The following is an 18,800-nucleotide window of genomic DNA, read 5'->3' as shown; positions in this document are numbered from 1 at the left end:
CCTTTAAAGACCTTTCCCTTTACACGGACGTCCCTAGGGCCACGGACCGGGTCAGCCACCGTGACATCCCCCCGAGAACCGAAGGACCGGGTACAGAGTTCCCCTAGCCCTTGGGGGCGATCCACAATTCCCTTCAAAAGTCACTGTGTGCAATCTAAGTGTCACACGTCTGTCAGTATATACACTTTACCTTCTCTGAAAGGCCACAGAGGCTGCAACACCATTAACAAGAGGAACCACTAACCAAACACCATGAAGACCAAGGAGATCTCCAAACAAGTCAGGGACAGAGTTGTTCAGAAGTACAAGTACAAGGTTGGGTTATAAAAAAAAATCCCAATCTCTGATGATCCCCGGAGCACCATCAAATCAATCATCAAATACAAAGAACATGGTACCACAACAAACCTGCCTACAGAGGGCCGTCCACCAAAACTCTGAGCCCGTGCGGAGGTGGCATCAGGAGGTAGCACAGAGATCAAAAAGGTAACCCTGAAGGAGCTGCAGAGTTTGCAAGTTGAGACTGGAGTATCTGTCCATACGATCACAATAAAACCGTACGCGCCATAGAGGTGGCCTTATGGAAGAGAATGCAGAAAATTGTGTGTGTAAGGCTCTTTCTGTGTTTGACAAAATACATGTGGGAGATTCCCCAAGTGTATGGAGAAACGTGCTGTGGTCAGAAAAGACCAAAATTGAACTTTTTGGCAACCAAAGTAAATAACATGTCTGGCGCCAAACCAACACAGCTCATCACTCCAAGAACACCATTCTCACAGTGAAACATGGTGGTGGCAGCATCATGCTGTGGGGATATCTTTTGGCTGCAGGGCCAGTGAAAATGGTTAGAGTCCAGGGGAAAATGGATTGTGCGAAATACAGGGATATTCTTGAGCAAAACCTGCTTCAGTCTGTCAATGATTTGAGACTGGGATGGAGGTTCACGTTCCAAAAAAACAACGACCCAAAGCATACTGCTAAAACACCACTCAAGTGGTTTAAGGGAAAACATGGTAATGTTTTGGAGTGGCCTTGTGAAAGCCCAAACCTTAATGCAATTTGGGAATCTGTGGTCAGACTTGAAGATTGCTGTTCAGCGGAAACCATCTAACTTGATGGAGCTGAAGCAGTTTTGCCTTGATGAATGGGCAAAAATCCCAGTGGCAAGATGTAGAAAGCTCAGAGAGACTTATCCAAAGTGACTTGCAGCTGTAGTTACCACAAAAGGAGGCTCTACAAAGTACTGACTTTAGGAGTGGAGGGGTTTGGAGAGAGAAAAAAAGGGGGGGGGGGGGGATACTTTTGCAAGCCACTGTATCACGTGTCAAAACCTGGCAATGCAGGGCGAGCATATTTGGCCTCCAACTCCAGGCCGGTACCCCACCTGGCATTGTACTTTCAACTATATCAGCTTCCTAGATGTTGATACAGTTGAAAGCAATGGAGGATGTAGAATCAGCTGATGTTCCCTCTCCTATCATTCCTCCTCTGCGTCTGACATCTCAGCGCGATAGAATCATTACAACACTCCACAGGGGGGGGGGGTCACCTTGACTAGGTGGGATGGCTTTTACGTTTATCAAAATTATGTTAACCAAGTACCCCATCTAATTTTCACGCACTATTGCTATTGATTTACTGCAGGGTATTTCCTCATTTAGTTTTTAGGCTTGTTTTTCCCCTCCCCAAGTATATTTGGCCCGTGACGCCATTACAACACGCCTGCTGTACAGAGATGTGCAGAGGATCTGAAGACCCCAAGAAGAGACCATAACAGAAGGAAACAGGCAGAGGTGATTTTTTTTTTTTTTTTTTTTAAATGTGGGGCCCATTATACTGTACGAGGCACTATGTGGGGCCATGACACTGTATGGAAAGCAAGTAAGGCCACATTCTGTATTGAGCACTTTTTGTGGCCATTATACTGTACGGAGGGCTGTATCAGGATCACTGTTCGGGTCACCATTCTTCGTCGGGGGTGATTGACGGAAGGGGCGTACAGTAGGGTCATCATACTGTGCATGTGCAGGATACTTTGGCAGAATTCACTATGGGGTGTCATGCGGTGTTTGGGGGAACTTTTGTTTGCATCTTACAGATAATAAATTTTTCAAGTTTTTTTATCCTTTGTTATTACTTATTGAAATTAGGACATATGCTTTTTACTGCTCTTGCATAACATTATAGTATTCCAATATTGTGTTGTAAGATCTATTAATTCAAGTGTACTTTGTTCGTGGGACAAGTTTGGCATAAGTTCATTGTTCTACTTGATGAAAAATAAAAACACAAGTGAAACTCATTATATAGAGTCATTGCAAACAGAGTGATCTATTTTAAGTGTTTATTTCTGTTAATGTTGATGATTATGGCTTACAGCCAATGAAAACCCAAAAGTCATTATCTCAGTAAATTAGAAAAATTAACAAAAACATCTGTAAAGACTTCCTAAGCATTTAAAGAGGTCCCTTTGTTTCAGTAGGCTCCACAATCATGGGGAAGACTGCTGACTTGACAGATGTCCAGAAGACAGTCAATGACACTCTCCACAAGGAGGGTAAGCCACAAAAGGTCATTGCTAAATAAGATGGCTGAAGAAGACCCATAGAGATACACATGGATATTCTGCTAGAGTTTATTCTTAAAGATAGCAGTACAAAGGGGGCAATATCGGTAGTATATGGGGACCTGTTACATGCTTTTTTGAGAGACCATCCTATCAATGCTAAAAGGAAGTGGGAGACAGATCTGGGGAGATAGATGATGATAGCTGGGATTCTATCCTAGAGTATATACCCAAGTTCTCTATGAGTGAACCCGGGAGATTATCACATTTATATGTGATACATAGGGTGTATCGTACCCCTGATATGTTGTTCAAAGCGGGACTAAAGTCCAACTCAGACCTCCCAAGGTGTTCACAATCTCAGGCAGGTATGCTACATATGCTCTGGAGTTGTCCTAGTGCTGAATCGTATTGGAGTGGTGTATGGATGTGTGGTCCCTAGAGACCCGTTAGTATGTATTTTGGGGTTTATAGAGGAAACAACAACAGACAGTATTACTAAAATTGCAATTGCTAGAATACTGTTTGTCGCAAGAAAATTGATTGCAAAATACTGGACTAGAGAAGAGCCTCCTTCCAGATAGGAATTTGTTACTGAAACGGATCATTTAATCCTATTGGAAAAAAGCATTTTCATCAAGAGGAACATGTTAGAGTTGTTCCACAAACTATGGCAGCCGTGGTTGATAGAACTTTTTAAGGTTATACCAGTTTATAAAACTGTGGTGTTACGTTTATAGTCAACTGTCTGAAGAAGTAAATATGGTCACTATATTGTTTGCTCTTGAAATCGTATACAAGGGGGTGGGAGTAATGTATTTCTTTACAAAAGGAAAATGTAAAAATAATGAAGCTGGCTGTTCAGAGTGCTGTATCCAAGCATATGGAAGGAAAAAGTGTGGTAGAAAAAGGTGCACAAGCAACCGGGATAACCGCAGCCTTGAAAGGATTGTTAAGAAAAGGCCATTCAGAAATCTGAGGGAGATTCACAAGGAGTGGACTGATGCTGGAGTCATTGCTTCAAGAGCCACCACACACAGACTTTATCCAGGACATGGGCTACAAGTGTCGCGTTCCTTGTGTCAGCCACTCATGACCATTAGACAACGCCAGAAGCGTCTTACCTGGGCCAAAGAGAAAAAGAACTGGACTGTTGTCAGTGGTCCAAGGTGTTTCCAGATGAAAGTAAATTTTGCATTTCATTTGGAAATCAAGGTCCCAGAGTCTGGAGGAAGAGTGGAGAGGCCACAATCCAAGCTGCTGGAGGTCTAGTGTCCACAATCAGTGATGGTTTGGGGAGCCATGTCACCTGCTGGTGTAGGTCCACTGTGTTTTATCAAGACCAAAGTCAGCGCAGCCGTCTACCAGGAAATTTTAGAGCACTTCATGCTTCCCTCTGCCGACAAGCTTTCTGGAGATGGAAATGTCATTCTCCAGCAGGACCTGTCCACACTGTCAAAATACCAATACCTGGTTTACAAACAACAGTATCACTGTGCTTGATTGGCAGCAAACTCGCCTGATCTTAACCCCATAGAGAATCTATGGAGTATTATCAAGAGGAAGATGAGAGACACCAGACCCAACAATGCAGAAGAGCTGAAGGCTGCTATCAAAGCAACCTGGGCTTCCATAACCCCTCAGCAGTGCCACAGGCTGATCGCCTCCATACCACGCCGCATTGATGCGGTAATTAATGCAAAAGGAGCCCGACCAAGTATTGAGTGCCTTTACTGAACATACATTTCAGTAGGCCAACATTTCTGATTTTAAAATCATTTTTCAAGCTGGTGTTATAAAGTATTCTAATTTACTGAGATAATGACTTTTAGGTTTTCATTGGCTGTAAGCCATAATCATCAACATTAACAGAAATAAACACTTGAAATAAATTACTGTGTGTAATGGCTCTATATATGAGTTTCACTTTTTGTATTGAAGAACTGAAATAAATTAACTTTGATATTATTCTAATTTTGTGAGAAGCACCTGTAGAATTGAAGTTTTTTCTTAATATCAAGGTTCGCCTGTGACTACGTGTCATCATAAAAACATATAGGTAGAATGGGAGCTGTATACAGATAATACTCTACTCCAGGAGTATCAGACGCACCATACTCTTACCTGATGGGGTCAGGAGGACGTATATGGTACTGATGTTTCTAGGTAGAAGGAGCGCTCCCATAGTGGGCTCATCTCCACCGTCGCCCCATATCAATCTGATTATATTCAAACCCATGATGTGACCCAAATGACCAGATTCTCCATTAAGGCCTAGGGAGGAAACATATATTAGAAAGATTCTCTATTTCCAATACCACTTGCTTTTGGACTTATACTTTGATTGTGTGGAGTTTCTCCTCAGGCCTTACCGCTTATTACAGTAATAGATTTATTATCTGCACTGACTAGATTAGAGACCATGATGACACCAGTATCATTGTACGGAATAGTCAGTGTCCGGTTATCAGGGCTCAGCCAGCGTTGGTCCAGCAGGTCTCTTCCATCTATCGTCCAGCTGATTTCCCCCGGGTCTTCAGCGTGGCACCTACTGAGGGATATGGTCCCATCAGTGGAATTACGGAATAGCTCATGGATCCAGATGGGATCTAAAGGGAGGAGAATGTTTTAGTTTTTTTGTTCCTCATCAACTTTTATTTATTGAATTTACAACTTAAGGATAGCAGACAATAAAACAACGCAAGACACGTACATACTGTTCATGTGGTTTGTGATATCTATAGAGTAATGTGCAAAAACAAACTAGGCTGGTGTGGAAACATGCGGAGTGCAAATGCTTTCCCAAATAGAAGTGAGAGTCTATTTGTAGTCAATTTAAATACACAAAGAGAACAAAAGAGAAATCCAAGTCCCATGAATATTTGGTGTGACCACCCTTTTCCTTCATCACTTCTCAGTCTCTGAAGGAACTTGGCAGGGAGGTTGCTCCAAACATCATGGAGAACTAACTAGAGATATTCTGTGGATTTAGGCTTGCACAAATCTTTCTGGCTCTTCATGAAATTGGTGATAGACTGGATGATGAGATTATAACCCTTCCTGTAATCCCAGACAGACTTGGATGATGTGGAGATCAGGGTTTTGGATTATAACTTCCAGGACTCTTGTTCTTAATGGCATTGGCTGTATGTTTGGGGTTGTTCTGCTGAAAATTAAATTTGGAGCCAATCAAAAGCCTTCATTAATGGCATTACATAATGGATATGGTCTCTGGCCAGCACTTCTAGAGAGACTTACATGACCAATAGATGGGTCCCACTAGATGCTGCCAGTTCTGAGCTGATGGCACTGCTGGACACCTTCTGATTTTGAAGTAAGCAGCAACTGCTGCATTAAGCTTCCTTGCCTGGCCACTGAGTCTATCGTGCTCAATGTTGCCCATTTCTTGGTTCTTTTTCAATAGAGTGTGGACAGCACATGAAACCCCCAGTCTGCTTTGAAATCTTTGCCTGGGACAGACCTTGCTGATGCAGTATAACTACCCTGTCTTGCCAGCCTGTGTGACCTGTTACATGAACATAGCTTCCACCACCACACCTTTGTAGAAAAGTTTGTCTGCTCCACATCCTGTTTAAAGCCTCCTGCGCAGTGGTTTCTGTTTTATTTCATGACTCTTTCAACCTTCACATGAAATTTTCATCACTTGGTATATTTGGTTATTCATGAACCCGACTATAATCCTACAAAATCCCTGAATTTGTGCAAGCCTACCTAAAGAAATTATGAAGGCAAGGAGCTGTCACACCACATATTGATGACATTTAGATTTCTTTTTTTGTTTGCGCACTATACATTTTGATAAAAAAAAAAGTAATACATTTATATCTGAAAACATTCTTACTCTAAACATTTGAACCATGTAAAAAAGGAGATTTTTGTGTACTCACCGTAAAATCTTTCTCTTAGCCTCTAATTGGGGGACACAGGACCATGGGTGTTATGCTGCTGTCCACTAGGAAGCGACACTATGCATAATCTGAAAAAGATTAACTGTGGCTCCTCCTGTGCAGTATACACCCCTGGACGGCATCAGCCTTCTCCAGTTTTGTGCAAAAGCAGTAGGAGGAACGTAACATGAATAACATAATTATGCCTGTAAGAAGGCAACTATGTAACATGAATAACATAATTATGCCTGTAAGAAGGCAACTATGTACGAGCTCAAGAAAACAATATGAGAACTCAACAGTTACAACGGCCCGGAAAGGGCAACAGGGTGGGAGCTGTGTCCCCCAATTAGAGGCTAAGAGAAAGAGATTTTACGGTGAGTACACAAAAATCTCCTTTACTCTGTTGCCTCATTGGGGGACACAGGACCATGGGACGTCCTAAAGCAGTCCCTGGGTGGGAAGCAATTGGCGAATATTGTGCAGACAGGCCCCTATACTTAGGGCACCGCCGCCTGCAGGACACATCTACCCAGGCTCGCGTCCGCTGAGGACTGGGTATGAACCCTGTAGTGTTTAGTAAACGTGTGTAAGCTAGTCCAAGTGGCTGCCTTACACACTTGTTGTGCCGAAGCCTGGTGCCGAATGGCCCAGGAGGCCCCTACCGCCCGTGTTGAGTGTGCCGTAATACCGTCTGGAAGAGGAGAATTCTTAAAGCGGTAGGCCTCTTGTATGGTGGATTTGATCCACCTGGCAAGGGTAGCTTTGGAAGCTGGCAGACCCTTGTGGCCGCCTTCCGGAAGGAGGAAAAGAGAATCAGACCTCCGGAAGGATGCAGTCCTAGACAAGTATATACGCAATGCCCTGACAAGGTCAAGCGTATGCAGAGCCTTCTCCACTCTATGAACCGGAACCGGACAAAGGGATGGTAGTGAAATTTCCTTATTGAGGTGGAAGTCGGACACAACCTTCGGAAGGAAGGATGTGACCGTACGAAGAACTACCTTGTCCTGGTGAAAAGCCAGGAAGGGCCGTCTGAAGGAGATTGCTGTCAGTTCAGACAACCTGCGTAGCGAGGTGATTGCCACCAGGAAAACCACCTTCTGGGAAAGAAGGCGGAGCGGGACCTCCTTAAGGGGTTCGAAGGGTGGTTCCTGCAATGCTGTCAGGACCAGGTTGAGGTCCCATGTTTCTAGTGGTCGTCTGTAGGGGGAAACCAATCGGGTAACCCCCTGAAGGAAAGTCCTTACTTGCGGCTTGGTAGCAATGCGCCTTTGAAAAAGCACTGAGAGGGCTGACACCTGGCTCTTAAGCGAGCCCAATGACAGCCTGGCCTCCAGACCCGATTGGAGAAAACCAAGTACTTTGGGTAGGGAATAAGGGAGTGGGATCTGGCCACGAGATTCGCACCAGGTAAGAAAACTTTCCAGGTACGGTAATAAATCTTGGCAGACGCTGGTTTCCGTGCTCTGATCATGGTTCCAATGACGTCCGTCGAGAGCCCTGCCTGGGTTATAACCCAGGTCTCAAGGGCCACGCCGTCAAATTGAGAGCCCCTGAGTTCTGGTGGTAGAACGGGCCTTGTGATAGAAGATCGTGGCGATCGGGGAGATGCCAGGGGGCGTCTGCAGTGAGTTGTACGATGTCGGCGTACCATGTGCGTCTGGGCCAGTCTGGTGCAATTAGGATGGTTGGAACTCCCGCTTGTTTGATCTTCCTCACCACTCTGGATATCAGGGGGAGGGGTGGAAAAATATACAGAAGCTGGAACTGGGTCCAGTCCTGAACCAGAGCGTCTGCTCCGAGCGACCGCGGATCGTGTGTTCTGGCCATGAAGTTGGAGACCTTGGCATTGAAGTGGGATCCCATTAGGTCCACATCCGGGGTCCCCCAGCGGAGACAGATCTGTTGAAAAATTTCGGGATGGAGAGACCACTCTCCCGAGTCTATTCCTTGTCGGCTGAGGAAGTCTGCTTCCCAATTGTCCACACCCGGAATGTGGACTGCCGAAAGAACCGACCCTGTGTCCTCCGCCCAGCGGAGGATGTGTGACACTTCTCGCATCGCCTGGGTACTGCGGGTCCCCCCTTGGTGATTCACATATGCCACAGCCGTGGCATTGTCCGACTGTATTCTGATGTGAGAGGCTGCCAGTAAGTGATGGAAGGCCCTCAATGCCAGAAGGATGGCACGAATTTCCAGGATGTTGATGGGCATGGCCGCTTCCACTGGGGACCACGTGCCCTGTGGTGTAGGTGCACCGCACCCCAACCCGTCAGGCTCGCGTCGGTGGTCAGAACCTTCCATTGACCTGTGAGAAAGGATTTCCCCTTTGCTAGCGAGGTTGGCTTGAGCCACCAGTGCAGGGACTTCCTGGTTGACGACGTTAGCTGGAACTCCCTGTCGAGAGAAAAGGGATTCCTGTCCCAGGACTTGAGAATGGCTAGTTGGGAGAGGTCTGAGGTGAAACTGGGCAAATGGGACAGCTTCTATTGCTGCTGCCATCTTGCCGAGGACTCTCATGGCAAACCGGAGAGATCGAGGGGGTTTGCGGAGGAGGGTGCGAACTGCTAGTCGGAGAGCCAGTGCCTTGTCCTTGGGAAGGAGCACTAGACCCCTGGAGGTGTTGAATAACATTCCCACGGGGTTGGTGATGACTTTTTTAGGTTGATTAACCAGCCCATGCGACAGAGTATCGGTTGTGATTGAGACACTGAGCTCGCAGTCCTTGAAGGTGGGAGCCTTGATGAGTAGATCGTCCAGGTATGGAACGACTACTATGCCTCTGGAGTACAGGACGTCCATGGTGGCTGCCATGACCTTGATGGACACTCTGGGAGCCGTGGCGAGTCCGAAAGGGAGAGCCACGAATTGGTAGTGGTCCTGGCCTATTGCGAATATGAGAAACCTCTGATGGGCAGGTGCAATGGGTATATGCAGGTATGCGTCTTGTATGTCTATGGAGGCGACATATTCTCCCTTCTCCATGGACGCAATGATGGACAGAAGGGACTCCATGCGGAAGTGACGGACACGTACATATTTGTTGAGCCGTTTTAGATCTAGTATGGGACGTACGCTGCCTCCTTTCTTGGGAACTACGAACAGATTGGAGTAGAACCCTCGGAAGCGGTCGGTCGTGGGTACCGGTACTATGACTCCTGCTTGAAAAAGCGAGGAGACCGCTTAGTGGTAGGCACGAGCCTTGGCTGGCGGTTTTGGGGGGACAGAGAGGAAGTGATCGGTCCGGAGGGTTGGAGGTGAAGTCTATTTTGTATCCGGAAGACACTAGTTCCATGACCCACCTGTCTTCTGTAATAGGCAGCCAGACTTGATGAAAGAGCAAAAGTCGGCTGCCTACTGGCGTGGTATCTTTCAATCATATAAAAAAATTGCGTATACTGAACAATTTATAAATATAATTTTATTAGAAAAGTTCAAACATGAGGAGAACCAACTTCCTCAAAAACACAAAACATATCTAAAAACCTATATCTTGGTTTACAAGGTGTTAATTTCACCCCTAGTGTCATGTATCGGACAATTGATCATGCATCTAAATATATAGTGCTGCAGTGTAATTAGTACACTCTTTTGTGATAGATGTATACTCAGAGTGGTGCCACTTTTTTATCTGCTGGCTCACCATTAGAACACACATGTGGCAATTAGGTTTTTAGATATGTTTTGTGTTTTTGAGGAAGTTGGTTCTCCTCATGTTTGAACTTTTCTAATAAAATTATATTTATAAATTGTTCAGTATACGCAATTTTTTTATATGATTGAAAGTTTATAGCGTTGAACATATACGCATTCTTCCATAACCAAGGACATTTTATGTATTTGCTACTTATAGTTATACAATTTAATATGGGTATGTCCAATTCGCTTAAGGTAACCCTTTGATTCTCTGGCGTGGTATCTTCCAGAGTCCGTGAGTCATGATGAGGAGAAAGTCTGAGATTTTCCTCCTCTGGGCTTAGGCTGGCCTGCTTTTGACTGCCAGGTCTTGTCCGACCTTTGCGTCGATCGTGAGTTGTCCCTGCGTGGGGAACGGTTACGATTTTGTGCTGGACGCGAGACGGACCAGCCGGAGGAATTCCGAAAGGATCGGAATCGAGTTTGGTTACGCTTCTTGTAAGTGCGTTTAGGTTTCAGTTGGGGAAGAGAAGTACTCTTACCCCCGATGGCGTTGGATATCATAGTGTCCACTGTTCACCGAAAAGTCTCCCACTGAGGTAGGGGAGGTGCGTGAAGGACTTCTTTGAGGCTGCATCCGCTTTCCATTCCCGCAGCCAGAGGATACGCCGAATCGTGATGGCGTTTGATGCTATCCCCACTACTCCCCTTGCTGAATCCAGAGCTGCATGGAGCATGTAGTCTGCTACAACTGCTATTTGAACTGCTTGGTCCGACAGCTCAGGAGCGGATGCTTGGAGAGCTTGTAAATTCTTTGCCCAAGCCAGAATGGCCTTGGCAGCCCAAACTGAGGCGAACGCGGGAGCCAGGGATGCCCCTGCTGCCTCGAAAATTGAACGAGCCATGCGTTCTACTTGCCGGTCTGCTGCGTCCCTGAGGGTTGCGCTATCTGGCAGTGAAAGGAGGGTCTGTGCTGCTAGCCTAGAGACTGGGGGGTCCACTTCAGGTGGATCTGTCCATTCCTTGGTGTCCTTCTGTGGGAAGGGGTACCTCGCCTCCAGATATTTGCGATTAGCGAATTTTTAAGGATCGCCTTAAACTCTGGGTGGTTAGAGAAAACCTTAGGCGGCTTCAGAGGCCCTTCAAAGGAAATCTTATGTTCTGGGGCCTCTGGTGGCGGATCAGAAATGTCCAGCACCCGATGGATGGATGAAATTATGTCCTCAACTAGCGCTGTATTGCTAGGAGGGATTGGGATCAGGGACCCCTCCGTTTCTCTGTCTGAGTCAGAGTCGCAGATGCCTTCCGAATCCTGTGTATCACTGAGGCGTCCCCTGCTGAGTGGGCTGGGGAGGAGGCCTTCTCTGGTCGGGGATTGCAGAGACCTGCGTTGTCTGTCCCTGGAATGGGACGGTCTAGATGACCTGGAGCTACGGTGTTCTCCCTAGAGGGGGATGACCGTGTGCTATGGGATGACGCAGATGGACTTGATCTATGGGTCCGCTTGCGTCCTGACCTAGACGTGGATGTGCCAGGGTCATCTTGTTCCTGAGTCAAGCTCTCCCTTTGCTGGGTAACGGTCATAGCCGGGGCATGACCCTGCAGAGCCTGAAGCAATGTGGAGGTTAGGTTATCTATAGACTGCGTCATAGATTGCGATATCTGAGTAGCCCATTCCAGCGTGGCATTAGACACCGAGGCATTGGCAGGGGCTTCTTGGGGCTCTGACACATTAGTTTGTATACAGTTCTGACAATGCGGGTACGTGCTACTACCAGGGAGAGCGGTCCCGCAGGCTGTGCAGAATGCATAATAGCAGTTCTGCCTGGTTCTCTTGGACCTTGAGCCCGGCATAGTGCACAGAGTGCAGAAGTGCTGCCAGCAGAGGACCTTACAGGGGTAGAGAAACCTATAGGGGAGCCTTATAGGTAAGGCTAGGTTCAGATTGCGTTAGTGCAATCCGTTTAGCGCGAGTGCTAGCGGATTGCGCTAACGCAATGTCTTTTTCGGGGCCGCGTTTAGGGGTCGCGTTAACGTCCCCGCTCTCGCAGATCCCCGATCTGCGAGAGCGGGGAACGGACCTCTGGCGCGCCGCGAACGCTGCAAGCAGCGTCCGAGGCGCGCTACAAAAGACCGGCACATCGCTAGCGCGTGCCGAAAATGACACGCGCTAGCAATGCGCTTTAACATTGCCGGCAATGGGAGCACTAACGGACGCGGTGCACGGCGTTAATTTCGCCGTGCAACGCTGTCCGTTAGCGCTCTCCCATTAACGCAATGGGAACCTAGCCTAATATGGATTCACAGCTGAGTAAAAAACCCAGCTGTGATCTTACCCCACCAGTGTGCCCCTAGGTCCAGCGCCGAAGATCCACAGTCCTGTGCCCCCCGGAGACTGGCTGCCTGGTCCTGCAGACCGGGAGATGCAGGGTTAATCTGCAGCCGAAAATGGCTGCTGATACAGAGAGGAAAGGAGGAGAAGGGGGCGGAGAGCTGGAAAAAGGCGGCAAGGCTTTGTAAAAACGCGCCCTTTCTGTCTCGATTCACCCCCTTTATGACACTGTAGTGTGTCATATTCGTCATCCGGGGGGCGGAGAGGAGGCGGCAGCTTCAGCAAGGCCAAAGCCGGGGCCTAAATTAGATGCCTGAGGCCCAGAAGGGCTCCAGGCCGGCGCGAAAGTCCGGGAGGGGGTCGGATGTGAACCGGACCCCTCCGGATTTAAAGGCAGGATGGCGGTGGGGCTATAAGCGGAAGGGGGAACCCGGTATGGGTCTCACTGAGGCAGTATAGAGCTAGTGCTGCCGCAGAGACAGGGGCGCAGGGAGCCCTGTGTCTGTATGTGCCATGCCTGCCTGCACTCCCCCCGGCCCCAACAGGAGCCCGCAGCTGGGCTGGGGTCCCTGGATGCAGGCGCAGTGTGCTGGCCCATTGCTGGGAGCTGTAGAATGCTGACTGTACAGGCCCTACCTGAGGTGTCTCAACCTAATACCCCCAGAGGGGGATAGGGAGGGTGCTGTTGTCACCTTCAGGGGCCTTTATCCTCGCCTCGACCTCAACCCAGAAACCAAAAGGAATTGGGGAAGGAGGGGGGGGGTCTCGACTTCGAACCAGCACCCGAGGGACTGGGGAAGGAGCAACATGGGGAATAGCCATCTCTACTTCAACTGGGCACCCCATAATAGGGGGCCGAGGAAGGAGCCATGCCGGGAGTCTCACAGGAGACCCTCTTTTCTTCATCTGTAATCCCGTCGGAAAAAACGGAGTAAAAATCTTTTAGGTGTGCCTCCTATGCGACACTAAGCAAAAACTGGAGAAGGCTGATGCCGTCCAGGGGTGTATACTGCAGAGGAGGAGCCACAGTTAATCTTTTTCAGATTATGCATAGTGTCGCCTCCTAGTGGACAGCAGCATAACACCCAAGGTCCTGTGTCCCCCAATGAGGCGACAGAGTAATGCTACATATGTACGAAGATTCAAAAAGAGGATAGATAAAGAGAAAAGAAAAGGGTGGTGGTGAGTCAGCAATCAATAATGCTGATTTACACACCTCGGGTAATCCATTTTTTTAATTGAATATAGATAGATACCCTCTTTTCTACCTTTATGGGAGATTATTTTATTTCCTCGAGAGGAAATCTCACTAAGGCCGGGGTCACACTTGTGAGTGCAATGCGAGAAACTCTCCTCAATTCCAAGCACTGCCGCCTGCACTCGGGACCGGAGTGTGTGGCTTCATGTATTTCTATGCAGCTGAACGCTCCGGTCCCGAGTGCCGGCGACAGTGACGGGTATTGAACAGAGTTTCTCGCATTGCACTCACATGTGTGACCCCGGCCTAAGGCTCCGTACCATCCGGAGAGAAACTTGGTCCATTCATGATCAAGAATTGAAATGTTTAGGAAACTAACTAGTATCAGGTACTATTCTCACTGTTTGTACGTATTTATATTGTGTATTTTTGTTTGGGTTTTGTGGTGTTTTTTTTTTTTTAAGGATATGTAGTAAAGGTTATAATCTAACAAATCCCTCCATACTATATCTGACAACCCCTATGACCGCATAAAACTCAGTGAGGTGGCTGCACATGTGTGGTTCTCTTCCCTCCACACTACAGCACACCCTCTTCGACAGCCTATAACTAGGGGAGATGGCTGCACAGTTCTCTCCCTTCCATACTATAGCCGACAACCCCTCTGACCATCTATAACTAGGGGAGATGGCTGCACAGTTATCTCCTTTCCATACTATAGCCGACAACCCCTCTGACCACCTATAACTAGGGGAGATGGCTGCACAGTTCTCTCCCTTCCATATTATAGCCGACAACCCCTCTGACCATCTATAACTAGGGAAGGTGGCTGCACAGTTCCCTCCCTTCCATACTATAGCCGACAACCCCTCTGACCATCTATAACTAGGGGAGATGGCTGCACAGTTCTCTCCCTTCCATACTATAGCCGACAACCCCTCTGACCATCTATAACTAGGGAAGGTGGCTGCACAGTTCCCTCCCTTCCATACTATAGCCGACAACCCCTCTGACCATCTATAACTAGGGGAGATGGCTGCACAGTTCCCTCCCTTCCATACTATAGCCGACAACCCCTCTGACCATCTATAACTAGGGGAGATGGCTGCACAGTTCTCTCCCTTCCATACTATAGCCGACAACCCCTCTGACCATCTGATATAACTAGGGGTGGTGGATGCACAGTTCTCTACCCTCCATACTATAGCCGACAACCCCTCTGACCATCTATAACTAGGGGAGATGGCTGCACAGTTCTCTACCCTCCATACTATAGCCGACAACCCCTCTGACCATCTATAACTAGGGAAGGTGGCTGCACAGTTCCCTCCCTTCCATACTATAGCCGACAACCCCTCTGACCATCTATAAGTAGGGGAGATGGCTGCACAGTTCTCCCCCTTCCATACTATAGCCGACAACCCTCTGACCATCTATAACTAGGGGAGATGGCTGCACAGTTCTCTCCCTTCCATACTATAGCCGACAACCCCTCTGACCACCTATAACTAGGGGAGATGGCTGCACAGTTCTCTACCCTCCATACTATAGCCGACAACCCCTCTGACCATCTATAACTAGGGAAGGTGGCTGCACAGTTCCCTCCCTTCCATACTATAGCCGACAACCCCTCTGACCATCTATAAGTAGGGGAGATGGCTGCACAGTTCTCCCCCTTCCATACTATAGCCGACAACCCTCTGACCATCTATAACTAGGGGAGATGGCTGCACAGTTCTCTCCCTTCCATACAACAGCCGACAACCCATGTGAACGCCTATAACTCCTATGGATAGGGGGGGGACCACACATGCTTACTAAGGTTTAATTCAACACAGGAGATATTAGAACCTCCGTTTTCAGAATTGTTCGATGTCTCAGGAGGCGGATCCCCTCCAGTAACACATTTATCATTTCCCCACAGTAAGAAGAGAATAGACTTGTTACAGTGATCTTTTGATTCTCACTTACCCAGAACCCGAACTTCCACCCCCGGCAAGTTTTCCTTTTTCCCATTTCCGTTAGTACGCACCAGTGTATAACATCCGGCATCGCTCCTGGTCACATTGTGTAGGGTGATGGATCCGGTGGTTTTATCGATGCTTATCCTGCCCTCCCACATGTCTGGTATCTGGGGGCTAGAATTACAGGGGATGTGGGCGGTCACACCATCATATTGGAGCTTAAATACGCTGTTGAGTTCACAGGGACCAAAATCAAACGTCACATCTGAGGACCTCGCTATGTACTTGACTTCTTGGCTCTGAATCAGTGTGGGGCAGATGAATAGGAGAAGCACTGCAAAATACAAAGAGATAAATCAGCAAACTGCACGATAATCAGAAAATACAATATATGCTGGCAATAAATAACAAAACACCCGGCGATCGCCATGATAAAGGAGCTGTATGAAAAAGGGTCACGCTGGCAGGAAGAAGGCAATAAGATTAACACAAATATGAATGTTACAGATCAGTAAGTACTTGTTCACATGCTGAATTTTTGCACCACAAAAAACCTCAGCGTTTTAAAGTATCAGCAAAGTGAAAGATTCCTGAAATCTGCACACACTGCTTATATATTGCATTTACAACTAAATCAAAAAACCATGATCAGAAGGTCAATTTTTTAATCAAAAAGTCCATATAAATTTTATTTTATCATAAACTATATATATATTTCATTGCAGATTTCAAGCGGTTTCATATCCGCACCATGGAGATTCTTAAAGTGTTTTTCATCCATACTAACACCATGTTCAGACACAGCGTTTTTGCAGTTTTTTTTTTTTTTTTTAATTACTGCAAATTAACCCCTTTACCGCCTGAGATGTATCCATACGTCCCTCTGACCATGTACTTACTGAACTGGGATGGATTACTACAACCACGTGATTTTGCGCATAAAGAAGCTAGGCGGGTGCGATCACAGCCGGGTGTCAGCCATATCTCACAGCTGACACCCGGCACTGTGGCCAGAAGCAGTCCTGCACCGCTCCCGGCACTTTAACCATCTAAATGCTGTGAATGAACGCGATTGCAGCATTTCGATAGCAGGCAGAGGGAAGAAAGCCCCTCTGCCCTTGGATCGCGGGGTCCCGATTGATGCCATGGTGGCTGATGTAGTCCTGATGACATCCGGGTCACCAGAGCTAGCAAAGTTGCTTAATCATGGTCAGAGCATGATCAGCAACTTACCCTGTCAGTGCAGCACTGACAGTTTGCACAGCATAGGGATGCTGCTGCGTCACCATGCTGTACAAGAGATCAGCCTGCAAAAAATGAAACAAAAGGGACAAAGTAAAAAATCTAAATATATTATAACCATGAATAAATATTTTTATAAAAAAAATATAAAATATATACATATATAAACACAATAAAAGTATACGTTTGGTATTGCAGCGTCCGGAGTGACCCAACCTATAGAACTGTCCCACTTTTTAACTCCTTAAGGTAACGTTCACATTTGCGTTGTTGGGCGCAGCGTCGTCGACGAATACCAACGCATGCGTCATGCGCCCCTATCTTTAACATGGGGGGCGCATGGACATGCACCGGTATGCGTTGTCAAGCGTTTTGTGACGCATTCGTCATTTGGGCGCAACAGTCAGGGCGCAGCCGATGCTACATGATGCAGTTTTTCTGCGTCTAATTTCATGTAAACGTCGGACGCATGCGTCACAAAACGCTGCGTTGTGCATGCGTTTTGCGTTGCGTCGCCGACGCTGCGCCCAACAACGCAAATGTGAACGTAGCCTTAGTGAGCTCCATAAAAAAACAAAACAAAGCTTTATCATACTGCTGAACAAAACTTGGAATAAAACACGATAGAAAAAAATATATAAATAAATGTAGTACCAACTGAAAACCTCATCTTGTCATGCAATAAACAAGCCACCATACAGCTCAATCAGCAGAAAAATAAGAAAAGCTATAGGTCTCAGAATAAAGCGATGCAAAAATAATTATTTTTTCTATAAAATATATCTTGGTGCTTTTACACAAAAACTAAAAAAACACAACAAAAAAACACAATATCACACGAGGAACGACAACCACCTCCCCCTCCCAAAAAAACAAAAACAATTCCTGTGGTGCTGGTTTTAGTTTCTGCCTCAAAAAAAAAAAAAAAATATCGGAATAGAAAACGATCACGTCTAAAAATGGTACCAATAAAAACGTCAACTTGTCCCGTAAGAAAAAAAAACCCCCTCACATGACTCTGTTGGCTGAAAGATGGAAAAATTATAGCTCTCAAAATATGGTGATGCAAAAACTAGTTTTTGCAATAAAAAGCATCTTTTAGTGTGTGACAGCAGCCAAACATAAAAATCCAATATAAATCTGGTATTGCTGTAATCGCACCGACTCGAAGAATAAAGTCTCCTAATCACTTATACCGCACGATGAACGGTGTAAAATAATAAAACCAATACTTCACCTGCTGTTTATTTGTTCATTCTGCCTCCCAAAGATCGCAGTAAGGTTCAGAGCACATTTATTCTGCGCTCTGCACTAAATACTTACATCAGGGTTTCTGAGTAAATCTCTGAAATACGCACTTCAGATAGAAACCCCGGCGGAAGATTCCCTAAAACGAGGCAGATGGAATCACTATGGACGCCGTCTGGCCTGTAATTCGTGGGTGTCAGACTTTTTAGGCGAGCATAAAAAGTTCCGTCCGCCACAGTTTTGTGAATTTGTAAAGCGCTGCGGAATATGTTGGTGCTATATAAATAAAATTATTATTATTATCTCTGAAAAGAAGGACACCGCTGAACAGAGGCCAGACGGAGTCCAGAGTAACTCTGCTGCCTCATAGTGAATGGATCCCTCAGGAGTTTCATCTGAATCACGTCAGATTTAGATGGAAACCTTGATGTCAGTGCTCAGTGTAGAGCGCCAGATAACTGTGATCACTAACGTTATGTAAAATGTTCCTAACAAAAGCATCAATCCACAAAAAAAGCAAGTCCCCACTCAGGTCCATCATCTGTTAATGGAAATATAGGGGACTTCCATGTTACTCTGGAAAAGCTATACGGCTCTACGCCCCCCAAAAGAAATTCAGCAAATTCTGTGCTCCCAAGTCCATATCTCCTGTGGTCACTGGAGGCAACTCTTCTTGTACATTGGAAATCCAAATGCCCCCTCT

The 18,800-nt window shown here is 46.6% G+C and overlaps 1 protein-coding gene across 2 annotated transcripts in view; it reads right to left on the bottom strand.

Annotated features, from left to right (window-relative positions):
- Positions 1-18,800, bottom strand: part of LOC143774564 (uncharacterized) — a 69,890-nt gene that overhangs the window by 7,514 nt on the left and 43,576 nt on the right. For both annotated transcript variants that reach the window (XM_077262285.1, XM_077262284.1), the window contains exons 2-4: positions 15,615-15,941; positions 4,939-5,175; positions 4,691-4,840 (exon numbers count right to left, since the gene is read on the bottom strand). In XM_077262285.1, coding sequence (XP_077118400.1) covers positions 4,691-4,840; positions 4,939-5,175; positions 15,615-15,941 — 714 coding nt within the window. The remainder of the gene's footprint in view (positions 1-4,690; positions 4,841-4,938; positions 5,176-15,614; positions 15,942-18,800) is intronic.

Source organism: Ranitomeya variabilis, chromosome 5, assembly GCF_051348905.1.
Source record: "Ranitomeya variabilis isolate aRanVar5 chromosome 5, aRanVar5.hap1, whole genome shotgun sequence".
Taxonomy (NCBI): Eukaryota; Metazoa; Chordata; class Amphibia; order Anura; family Dendrobatidae; genus Ranitomeya; species Ranitomeya variabilis.
This window is presented reverse-complemented; position numbering and strand designations above follow the sequence as displayed.